Source organism: Salvia splendens, chromosome 9 (genome assembly GCF_004379255.2).
Source record: "Salvia splendens isolate huo1 chromosome 9, SspV2, whole genome shotgun sequence".
NCBI lineage: Eukaryota > Viridiplantae > Streptophyta > Magnoliopsida > Lamiales > Lamiaceae > Salvia > Salvia splendens.
The window spans coordinates 25,802,011-25,814,417 of record NC_056040.1 but is presented as its reverse complement, the minus strand read 5'-3'; the positions used below and the strand labels follow the sequence as shown (position 1 = coordinate 25,814,417).

Below are 12,407 nucleotides of genomic sequence, written 5' to 3'. Positions count from 1 at the left end.
CCCATGGCAAAATGCTTACTGAAACATCTATAATTCAATGCTTATTGAAAAGTTAATTTTGAAAGTACTTTAAATTGATTAAAAACGTTTTTTTTTTGAAACCATATGGAGTTACATCGAAAATGGAGATGAAATAGTTGGAGCTAAATTAATAAATAGAAAAATGATTGCATTATGGATGTATGATAGTGCACATGGGCTATTGGAGAGTGGACTATGTATTTACGGATATTGATGTTTAGGGAAAGTAGAATATTTCTGATTTTTTGGTTTCTTCAAAAATATGTAAAACAATTGAAAGAGAATTGGCCAAAAGGGTATAAACCAAAATGAAACAGCAAAGTGAAAAGACTATTCAAATTGAAATCAAGGTATAGCGTTTGTTATGTGCACATACGTGCCCAAATCGAACTATCGGTTAATCGCTAGTTCGAAACTAGCATTGGCAAACGGTGGACACTTTGCTGGTTACCAGTTCTAGTTCAATGCAATGCAAAACCTGAACCTGCGGCTTAAATAAAAAAAATATTTATTGGTATATTTATAGAATGTGGATGTGTCCATAAATTGGATTGAATGTACGTATGTTGCTCATTTTCTCAATGTATTGATTAAAATATAAAAAACAAGTATTTAATATAATTTGTATAATAATGATAAAAATAGACCGTTAAAGAAAATATGATTTGTATAGTGGTATATATAATTTATATATTTATATATTAGTAGTAGACTAATAGTGCGACTTTGTATAATAATTATTATTTTAATTGATTTTATAATTTATATAAATAAAATTATTATTTGAATATACATTCTTGATAGATAAGAATAAAAAATTATTGAGTAATATGATTTGTATATAGAAAAATAATTATATGTATAACAGTTATTAATAGATTAATACAATTTGTATAATAATTATTTTTTTAATGTGTGGAGTCATTTTTCCATTTTGGTACGTTTCATATTAAGTAGAGTCATTTCCTTTTTTTTAGTAAAAGTCAACACATTTCTTATTAATTACTTTACTCTCTCTTACTTTATTTTCTCTTTGTCTCTCTACCTTTTTCATTTCCTACTTTATTCTCCATTTACTTAACTCACTTATCACAATATTTCCTAAATCGCGTGTTGAAAAGAAACGCCTCCACTACCGCGGAATGGACGAAGTATTAGTTAACATATACATAAATTTATACATATAAACAAATCGATAATGATAAAGAAATAATGAATAGTACTCCATGTAATAATATTTATAGTTAAATTATAATAATTGAAGATAGAGTACTAATATAGACAAAGAATGATGGAGATATATTATGTAGTTATAAATAATGACTTTTATCGCATATTGAAAGAAAGAGCAACACATCCAATAATGTGTAGCTATAAAAGATAATTACCCAATACTCTTCCAACTCAAAGGTCCAAGTCCAACATTAAGTGTTGGCTTTTTAAAAATAAAAAGTCTAACTTTAAGTATGACCAATTGATTTTATAATTAAAAATTGAATTGAAAAATCAATTTCCTAAAAAAAATACTCCCTCCGATCCATAAAAATATGGGCATATGATATGGCACAAGAATTAATATAAAATTGGTAAAGTAAGAGATAAGAGGAGAAGGGTGGCTATATTGTTAGTGGATAGTGGGACTCACATATTATATAGGTAATAAATTAGTATAACTTTCCATAAATGGAAATGCTCATATTTTTATAGGACAGACGAAAATGGAAAGTGTATATATTTTTATGGGCCGAAAGGAATTTTTTTTAAACTGACGGAAAACTGGCAGTTATTCGCCAGAACCGATGGATTCAGGCCGTGAACCAGAACCGTCAAATAACACTTTTTTTCAGTGATGCGTACTCATCAATATAAATTGCAGACAATTTTTTGTAGTAATAAAAAGTAGTGAAAACAATAAACACTTGGCTAATTCTTAAAAATGTTAAATAATAGGAAACACTCACTATAATACATTTATTTCGATAGTTGTACTCTTTTCGTCCAAAGTGACACATTTCTTATTCTTTCCATTTTATATAAAGTGGCATATTTCTTATTCACAACAAGATTTTAGGCATTTTATTTAAGGAAAAATAGTCTTAAAAATCATAAACTTTCCTTAAAATCTGACATTTTCCACAAACTTTAAAAGTGATGGGAAATACATAAACTTTGTAGATGTGTGGATTTCCTATGACATTAATTTTCTAGCCAAGTTTACTGATTTTGCGGGAATATGATTGATTATAATTGTAGTTAGGGTTCAAACAACGACGTTTTGCTATTTTAAAAAGGTTGTGTTTTGTCCTATTTTCGTTGGGACATCCCGCGAGCCACATCACTTACTTGGCAAAAAAATTCATTTCAAGGGAAATTCACATATCTATCAAAATTCGTGGTATTTTCTATCGCTTTTAAAGTTTTTCGGAAATCTCACTACTTTAAGAAAGTTCATGATTATTAAGGCTATTTTCCCTTTATTTAGTTGTTAAAAGGGCAAAAGTACATAGTATTTTCTTTTTGCAAATATATCAAATAGTAGTATTACTTTGAATGATATGGGAAAAGTAATTATAACTAATGATATTGATCGGTATTGGAGACCCAAAATTATATAATAATAAAAAAAAGTGAATAGACAACAGGGTTATATAGGAGTACAATATTAATTAAATTTGTACTTGTTTGTGGTTTCGATAAGTATAAAACTTTAATAGATCCATGTGCTATCTAGATCACAAAATGATAATACCAACAGATATAGATAGTGACAAAATCCAATTTTGAGAATATGTTATATATGACGACAATAATGAAAGTGAAAGGTCGACACTGTTCATGCATAATTTGTAAACCCTAATTTACCCTCCCTATTCATATCATTGAGCCCCAAAATCCCATAAATGGATAATCCCACCTTGTGCAGCCGCTGCAACACGCCTTTCATCTGCAACAATGGCGCTACAATCTCCTCCTATTCTCTCTCTAAAACTGTAGAGACACTGTCCATGCTCAATCTCCCAAACCCTAATCACTCCACTGTTTACAATAACGGCGTATCCTGCGTTGATGCAGCCGAGGGCGGCGGGGCCTCTCACCCTGAACCTGCATACCTCGTCTGCATCCATCAGCAGGCGCAGGCAGCCTATGCCGCGCTGATCAGTGATCAGCGCCGCATAGTAGTTGGCGTCGAAGCAGCCTAGCATTATGCCTCTTCCGAGGACTAGCTCGAGCAGGACTTCGCCTTCGTTTTGTAGGTCGAAGAGGATCATGCGCGAGCTCGTGCACGCCACCGCCTTCTCGTTGCCGGTCATCCTCACTCTTCCGAGTAGTTCTGTCACGTCGGATAGGGAATGCCACCCCATCACTGCTTCCGGGTCCGTTAGGGTTCCGCCCACAAATAGCAACTCCTCCGTCTCGCCATTCCATATTTGGATGGCCCGTTCCGGGGAACCTGTCCACGATTTAAAGTCTCACTTTCAGTCTGTGAGGGTTTTAAGAAATGTAAAAAAATTGGATGGGAAAAGTTAGTGGAATGCAGATTCCACTTTCACTCTGTACACGTTTTACCATATACATCAATGCATTCGAAATGGCACGAAAATGAATGCACAATTGGTTTTAAGAGTAAAGATGAGAAGGGTAGTTAAAGTAGTGTTAATGGATAGTGAGATCCCCATTATTATTAGTGTTTAATGAGTTGTGATAGTGAGTCATCATAGTATAAGTTGTAAATACATTGATGTATATGAGTAATGAGTTGGAGTCAACTTTTTATAAATGGAAATGTTCATATTATAATGAGACGGACAAAAATGGAAAGTGCATATTTTTTATGGGACGAGGTAGTATACTTTTTAGTTTTATAATAATAGAATTTTAGTGCAATGATGAATCAGTGTAAAGTAAGTCTACTTACTAAAAATAGAAAAAAATAACAAATACAAATATTATTTTATGAATGGATCGAAATGACAAATGTGGATATTACGCACCTGCATAAAGGCCGACCCACCAGCGGTTACTGCCAGTGAAATCGATAAGGGCGCCGTTGTTAACCACGTCACCTATGTGCGCTCTGCGGAGAGGCATCCCGTCGTTGATTGTGGCGGTGTGGATGTCGCCATCCAACGTGGCGAAGACGAGGCGGACATCGGAAAGAATGATCCCAGAGATGGATATGGAGAAGCGGCCGAGGCGATGGCGGTCGAGCGGGTAGAATGTGCTGAGGTGGGCCCGGCTAGGGAGGTGGAAGAGGTAGACGCCGCCGTCGGAGAAGCCGGCGGCGAGGTACCCGTCGGAGAGCGCCAGCCGCTGGCATAATAGGCCGTCGGTGAAAGGAAGGGTTGTGTGCTCGTATCTCCGCTGCCGGAAATTGGCAGCCGTCCGATGCCAGTAAATGTACTCCTCCCGCCACGTGTCGCGGCGGAGATTCTCAGCGTTCCAGATCCGCCGCGTCAGCTTCTGCCACAGAAGCTCCGATCGTGAAATAGCTCTCCATCTCGGACAAACCTGCAATTAAATAAATATAGATCATCATTGCAATTTTATTAACTAATCACCATGATTAAATAGCATAAATATAATTAAACATGGGGAGATGATCGGTACCTAACTAATCTTAAATGAATAACTAGAGAATACGAATTTATTTCACTATAAGTATAAGAACGATATTAGTTCACTACAATTTGTAGTATTTACTATGTGAAATATTTAGTTCACTGTAATAGCGTTTTAGTTTACCTTGTGTTTTCAAATTTATGTTGTGAACTAAATCGCTCTTATAGTAAACCAAATTCGTGTTCTCTAGTTATTTATTTGGGTAGTGATTGCGTTATAGTATCAAATATAGTACTCCCTCCGTCCCGGGCTACTCGCCCCTTTCCTTTTCGGCACGGAGATTAATGAATGAGTGTATAGGAAAGTCAAAAATTACGGCTGTAGGTGAAATTTTTTACTAAAAATGGAAAGAGTGCAAGTAACTTGGGACGCCCAAAAAGAAAATAAGTGCGAGTAGTGCGGGACGGAGGGAGTAATATGTATTTCCAAATACATGAAACTCCCTCGTCTCAAGGTAGTTGAGTCGTATTTCTTTTTAGTTTGTTCCAAGTTAGTAGAGTTATTTTCTTTTTTGGTAAAAATTTTATTCTTTCTCTTATTCTCTTCATTTTTCTTACTTTATTCTCATCTTACTTTACTCTTTCCACTTTAATCTTTAACAAATCAATTTTTTAATTTCGTGCCTAAAAGAAATGTCCCAACCACGAGTATTATGTTATTAGTACTACATGATAACAAAGCAGATTATACTTATACACACGGCATATATTGAAAACCTCCTAGTAAAATTTAGTCATTTTCAACAAATTAAAAACATATGAAAAGCAATTACCAATGCCAGCACCTAACTAAGTCAAAACACATATTTCAAGGGAAGAAGTATATTTCATCAAATCCAAGATCATGCCAAGTCTCACTTTGTGAAAAAACCCCACGCGCCGCTCCCTTATATTATTAGTCCATGTATGTAGTCAACTATGCTCACTTATATAACAAGCAATTACTACTGTATATCAATATAATATAGAGGGTGTCTAAAGGTATGCAGCTCAACTAACGATGCACTGATCAACAAATTGTGAGCAAAAATCAAATTGGTTCAAACCCTACACCTATTTAGTTTGTAGCTTTTGGATTGCTTAAGCTATGAAGGATTGACTAAAAGGAAAAGTGTTGTGTTTATTTGAATAAGAGGTGCATTAATTAAGAGATCACTTTTTTATACAAGTGCGACCGAAAACTGAAGGTTATGTCATGATTCTATCATAATTTAATAAAACCCACTATTACATACTTGTACTTTCTTCAGTCATCAATACATGTTTTATTTTCATTTAATAATGAATAAAAAATTAATAAAATATAAGCCATACATTTATACATAAGTTTCTAACAAAATGTGATTGAAATTTAACATGAGTTCTATTTACTTAAAAATAATACTAATAAAATGAGATATGTAGTGATCGTAGATGCTAAAAGTGGTAATTAGCATGCATAAATTAGTATTTTTGTTGTCACGGTTCAAGCCATATGACAAAATCATAACATGTGTCATTAACATGGAATATGAAACAGTTAATATTGTGCAAATTAGTGGGATCGGGTTTGACTGGTGAGAAGACATGGCAAAATTAATTAATAAGAATAAGAGCATGAGAAATTGAGTAATGATTCTGTCTGATTGCAATAGATCAAGTGGCCATGGTGACCCTAATCCAAAATTAATAGACTATCATGCTTGAGTTCCCAAAAATGGAGGGTAAAATTAGTGAGTTTTAAGTGAAAAAGTTAAAGTACTGTATATATAGCATCTTTGTACAATTTGCAAAAGGGGTTGCTCTTGACAAGTCAACATCAGCGTTGTCAGAGTTGTAGCAGCAATGGGAAAAAACTAGTCAAAACTAATTTATAGATTTGTAGATCTCACCCAAAGAAAGAGAAACCAACAAAATAACCCTTTTCCACGAAATGATCCGATCAAAAAAGCCACCCACCCTAAAATATCCATTCTTTTCTGTCACAAAAGATAAAGACTTAAACCCATTTTGCCTTTATTATTTAACTCTCTGCCTGGGTAATCAAATCAACTTACCCTTTTTGTTCCTCAATTGCACCCCTCAACCATTAAATTTTACCTCCCTTTCATTACTAGTAATTATCAACCACATTTTGTCCTTACTAGTAATACACTAATTAACCATATTTTCTTCATTTCATTACAAATGGATGGCATTGTTGATAAAGATATCAACTTAATTATGTACGAGCAGTTTGATAGGATAGATGACTTATCTATTTGAGAGTGTTTTATAAACAAAAATGACATAGTATATGTGTTTTTATCATGTTTAGTTTATTTATCTTTCCTACCAAACTGTCTCGTTAATAGTTGTTTATCATGATTCAGAGCAAAAACAAAGAGCATGCATTTTGTGTATAGAGAGAGAGAGAGAGAGAGAGAGAGTACTTGAAAGATGTTGAGGAGAGCTTGAGCAGCGGAAAGGCGGCCGGAGTTGAGGTATGCCTCAGTGGCGACTTGAACGGCGAGAGCCTCCACAAATGGTTCCGGCCAAACACCCTTTCTTGATCTCGTCCTTCTCTGGAAAGACGAGCCTGTGCCGCCATCGCTGCTGCTACTGCTTGAAGAAGACGATGTTGACATATATATATATATATATATATATATATATATAACTGAATAATGGCCAAGCCAAAGCCAAGCCAAGCCAAGGTTAAAAACAACAGAGACACAAAGTGATGGGCCCTAAAAATGGGGCTGATTTTGAGTGTTTGAAGATTATGTCATCCCTGATTTACTTATATACTATTATCTGTCCTATTAAAAATGAGAAGTTTTCCTTTTTGAGTAGTTTCATCAAAAAAAAATGTTTCCTGAATAAAAACACCATCTATACTTTTTCCTCTCTTTTATTTTACACTATTTTAATTATCTCACAAAACAACATTATATAAAATAACGTATAGGAAACCACATGTTTCATATTTATTGGGATCATTGGAGTATTTTTTATTTAGAAAAAAAAAGGAAAGGGAAATATAAAATCGGGACCATAATAAATAACAAAGACAAAATTCCGCATGCAAAGCCAGATAGCAGCTGAGAATTGTGGGTGGGTCAATATTGGAATATACTATACTATTCATTTTGGATTTATTTGAGCATGTGTTATAAAAAGTTCATTTGTTAGTCCTTTAATAGTACTCCCTCCGTCCCATGATAGATGACATACTTGGAAAGTGACACGTGATTTTAGAAGATGTTGTTTTGTGTGTTGAGCGGTGAGAGAAAATAGTATTCTTATATTAATGTGAGATGAAACTTTTTTCAAAAAAGGAAATGTGACATCTTTTGTGGGACAAACTAAAAAGAAAAGTGTGACATCTACTATGGGACGGAGGGAGTACTTTATACTCACTGTATTCGTCAAACACTTTCAAACAATAAATTTAACAAAATAGTTTGTTTTTGGATTTAGGTACGTAGTATATGATATGATCTCGTTTTTTCTATAACTATTAGCTATAGGGAAAATCAAAAGTTTAGCTGGTATTGATACACTACTAAGGGCACCCGCAACGCTGTGCCGTTGCAGTTCCTATGCCGTTCCGGCGGAACGGTTCCGCGGCGGCACGCGTTGCAGGCCTCGTTCCGTCGTCATTCCGTTCCCATGCCATTCCCATACCGTGCCGCGTTCCGCGTCGAGTGGCCTCCCATTCGACGCGTGAAGCCCACTCGCTGCCCCGCGAGTGGGCTTCGTCCCGGTGACGCAATAATTCAATTTTTTTTAAAAAAAATTCGAATTTAATAAAAAAAAAAAAATTTGCAACGGTAATGTGACCGTTTTTTTATATCCGTTTTGTATTTTTTTATTTATTTTTTATTTATTTATTTACTCTATAAATACTCATATTTCATACTCATTTCAATCACAAACACACATCTATTCCTCTCTATTTCCACCCCAATTTTCATCTCAAATCAACTCTGCTTTCCTTCTCCCAAATTTAATCAAACTAATGGATCCTTTTGAACAAATGCGTCAAATATTGCAACAATCACTTGAAGAAGATCGACGACGGGAGGCCGAAGAAGCCGCGCCGCCCCAACGACGCTCCCGTACGTACATCCATCGTAACCGGGAGGAAGCCGCTACAAGGTTAGTACGCGACTACTTCTGCGATAACCCGTTTTGGGGAGATACGTACTTCCGTCGCCGTTTCCGCATGGGGAAACCTTTATTTCTCCACATCGCGAATACTTTGGCAGCCCGGGAAGAGTTCTTCCAGGAAGGGTACGACGCGGTTGGCCGTCCCAGCCACACGACGCTGCAGAAATGTACTGCAGCAATCCGCCAGCTTGCGACTGGACAAACGGCCGACATGTTCGACGAATACCTCCACATCGGAGACAGCACTGTGCGAATGTGCTTGCTCAAATTCTGCAAAGGCGTCCGGGCGGCCTTCACCGACGAATTTCTCCGGAGGCCAAGCACGACCGATTGTCAGTTCCTGCTCGACCTTCACGAAATAGTGCACGGATTCCCCGGGATGCTCGGCAGCGTCGATTGCATGCACTGGCAATGGAAGAATTGCCCGGTGGCGTGGAAGGGGTCCTACACGAGCGGCCACAAAGGCACCCACCCAACCGTTATACTTGAGGTCGTTGCCGACTACCGCCTTTGGATCTGGCACGCGTACTTCGGGGTCCCCGGGTCGAACAACGACGTAAACGTGCTCCACCAGTCTGACCTCTTGACCGAAGTTTTGGATGGTAAAGCGCCTGCTATCAACTTCGTCGCCAACAACCGGCTTTATAAAATGGGGTACTATCTCGCCGATGGCATCTACCCGAAGTGGCCTACCTTCGTGAAGACGTGCAGTGGGTCTGCGAACCCAAAGCAGGCTCTTTTTGCGCAGAAGCAGGAGGCTGCTCGCAAGGATGTGGAGAGGGCGTTCGGGGTTCTCCAAGCGCGCTTCAACATCATCAAAGCCCCGGCTCGTACGTGGTTCATGGAAAACATGGTCGACATCATGTATACGTGCATAATCTTGCACAACATGATTGTCCAAGACGAAGGACCCGAGGCGGGAAATTGGTTCGACGACGAATCCCCCGGAAGCTCAAACGTAAGTAATCCGCCTCGAAGTGGAGCACATCTTTCTATACAAGAACGGTTATCTATTCGTGCAAGGACACGCGACTCTAGTGCCCACACCCAACTCCAACAGGATCTAATTGAGCACATTTGGGAAAATTTTGGCGGATTGTGTACTTTTATTTTTTTAGGATTTTAATTGTGTGCTTTTTATTTTTTAGGATTTTAATTGTGTGCTTTTTATTTTTCTAAAAGTTTAAATTTTTTTAATGTTGTGTGTTTTTTAATAAAGTGTGTTTATTTTTTAATAAAGTGTGTTTATTTAAATTGAATTGGGTTGGAAATAAAAAAAATGAAATTGAATGAATAGTAATTTAAGGAACGGTTAAGGAACGGAGGGTTGCAGGTTCCGTTCCTTAGTTAAGGAATGGAGTAAAAAAGTACAGTGGGGCCCTCAAATAGTGGTTTAAGGAACGGTATAGGAACAGCGTTGTGGATGGCCTAACCATTGATCTTTTCATATGAAATCAAAAGTTTGTGAACAATTAAATAACACTCCAATTATATAAAAATAATAATAAAATCACGGTAAAGTTAGAACTTGACTCGACCAATTTCGAGATAAAATCATAAAATATTAAAATGTAGTTCAAGCATTACACTGATGATGAAAACAATAAATGCGTCTAACTCAAATTTCTGCCGAATTGTTATTTCGTATTAAATGAAACGATAAATTGCAGACTTCCAATTAAAATATACAATTCCATATTTTGATATAAATATTTTTATACATTTTTTTTCTATATATATTAGCTCAACCGAAGCTCAATTTTGATACGGTTTGATTAAAAATTTGGATAACTATGAAGCTCAACTTAGTTTATAAATGTCATTAGAATACATAAATCTTGATTAAAATAATAAATTAAATTTAAAGTTGAAATAAAATGGATGCATTCGCAAACAATTTCTGTCTTTAAGGTCTAGTAGTATTATTTGAAATAAGGGAATAGCTTCAATAATGCATAACTATGGATAAATCATACTGGTGTATCACTACACGAATAGTAGGAAAATACATTGCCTATCATGTCTTAATTTAATAATACTATAATGAAAAAGAATGGAAAACGTATTTTCGATATATTTCTTTTACTTTTTCATTCATATTCACTTCATTTCATAATAATATTATATATTATTGATCTTATTATATTTTCCCACGTTTCTACTAGGAGCATTACAATCAAAATTAAACATAAATAAATAAATCATATCAACTGTAACATTAAAATGTTTTTTAATTTTTCTGTAATTAAGTTTATTTAATATAAATGTGAAATTATTAAAATATCTATAAGAAAAGTGTACGCATGCAAGAGAGAAAAGTCTTGCATGTGACATAGTAAAAAATGAACGTCTCTTGCAAAAAAAAACGTAATAGAGAAAAAAAAGTATTGTATTTATGTGTATTTTAATTGAAAAAGAATAAGAAAATAAATGCTATATCTATTAAGTGATTTTCGATACTAGAATTGACATTTTATGATAATAGTATATATTTGAAGTTTAATGAACCATTTGACAAGAGATGAATTATTTTGGGTACTTAAAATCGTTAAAACAAAATTAAAACAAAGTATTCTTATTTTCGAATAGAGGAATTCTAACTCCTTAAATTTATTTTAATTTTATGTAGTGACAATTTTATATAATAATAAAAATCAATTTACTACGAAATAGGTAAAGCATTTATTCACGCCTATATCGCTGTCACGAAATCTACGTAGTGAAGATGGTATTAATTTCCCATTGTTGAGTGAGTTACTCAATCTCCCATAAATAGAATTAAATGCAGCCTTCATCTATTTATTTAAGGCATATTTTTGAATGCTCTCGACAAACTAATTTATGGCAGCCCCATCTGAACGCAAAGAAAAGACAGAGTATATAGGTCTAAAATTCAAAATAGTATTTAATTCTTACTCTCATTTCACATTGAAATTCTTCAAACTATTATATGCCTGATACAATGTATACTAAAGCAATTATAAAAAATTTTAATGTTTATCTTCTCCTCCAATAGAAATTAAAGTCGGTATGGAGTGGTGCTTAGTTATTATTGGGGAGGATGGAAATATTGGTGATGAATTATTAATATTCATTTAATAATTATCTAACCACCAAGAGTGAACTTTTATTATTTATACGATTTCATTAATTTCGAATCCATTACCCTAGCATATACCTAAATATGGCTAAAAACGATTAAAAATCATTTTAATTCAGAACACATTTCAAATCAAAAGATGCACTATTTTAAGTTTTTAACTATTTTCCCTTGTTTACAGCCATAAGGGCATTAGCAATGGGGCGCCCTATAGGGCATGTTTACTGCCATAAGGGCATTAGCAATGGGGCAGTCTATACTGTTTACAGCCATAAGGGCATTAGCAATGGGGCGCCCTATAGGCTGCCCTGTAGGGCGCCCTATGCACCGCCACATCATCATTTTATCCTCCTACCCTTCCATCTGAAGTGGCCGCCCTAAGCATTTTCTTTTTTTGAATATTTAAATAACTACAAAAATTGGAAAAACCTTCATTTCATTTAAAATTAATACATTACAATACGAATTAAAAAAAATACGTATTCTCAACGACGGCGGTTACGGTCCCAAACTTCTTCAATCATGTCGTTCAT

At 35.1% G+C, this 12,407-nt stretch overlaps 1 protein-coding gene across 1 annotated transcript; it reads right to left on the bottom strand.

Moving 5' to 3' along the window:
- Nucleotides 1-2,897: 2,897 nt before the first annotated feature.
- On the bottom strand, nt 2,898-7,350 carry LOC121747651 (transcriptional regulator STERILE APETALA-like). Its single transcript, XM_042141728.1, has 3 exons — nt 7,052-7,350; nt 4,014-4,530; nt 2,898-3,472 (listed from the first exon to the last, which is right to left on the bottom strand). The coding sequence occupies exons 1-3, from the start codon at nt 7,244-7,246 to the stop codon at nt 2,898-2,900; spliced, it is 1,287 nt and encodes a 428-aa protein (XP_041997662.1). The 5' UTR covers nt 7,247-7,350.
- Nucleotides 7,351-12,407: the final 5,057 nt, after the last annotated feature.

What these genes read in the sequence shown, in the direction of transcription:
- LOC121747651 (XM_042141728.1), bottom strand. Translation starts at nt 7,246, where the DNA reads ATGTCAACATCGTCTTCTTCAAGCAGTAGCAGCAGCGATGGCGGCACA. An exon ending in CTCTCCTCAACATCTTTCAA is followed by an intron (nt 4,531 to 7,051) that starts GTACTCTCTCTC and finishes ATTTAATTGCAG; the next exon opens with GTTTGTCCGAGATGGAGAGC. An exon ending in GTGGGTCGGCCTTTATGCAG is followed by an intron (nt 3,473 to 4,013) that starts GTGCGTAATATC and finishes AATCGTGGACAG; the next exon opens with GTTCCCCGGAACGGGCCATC.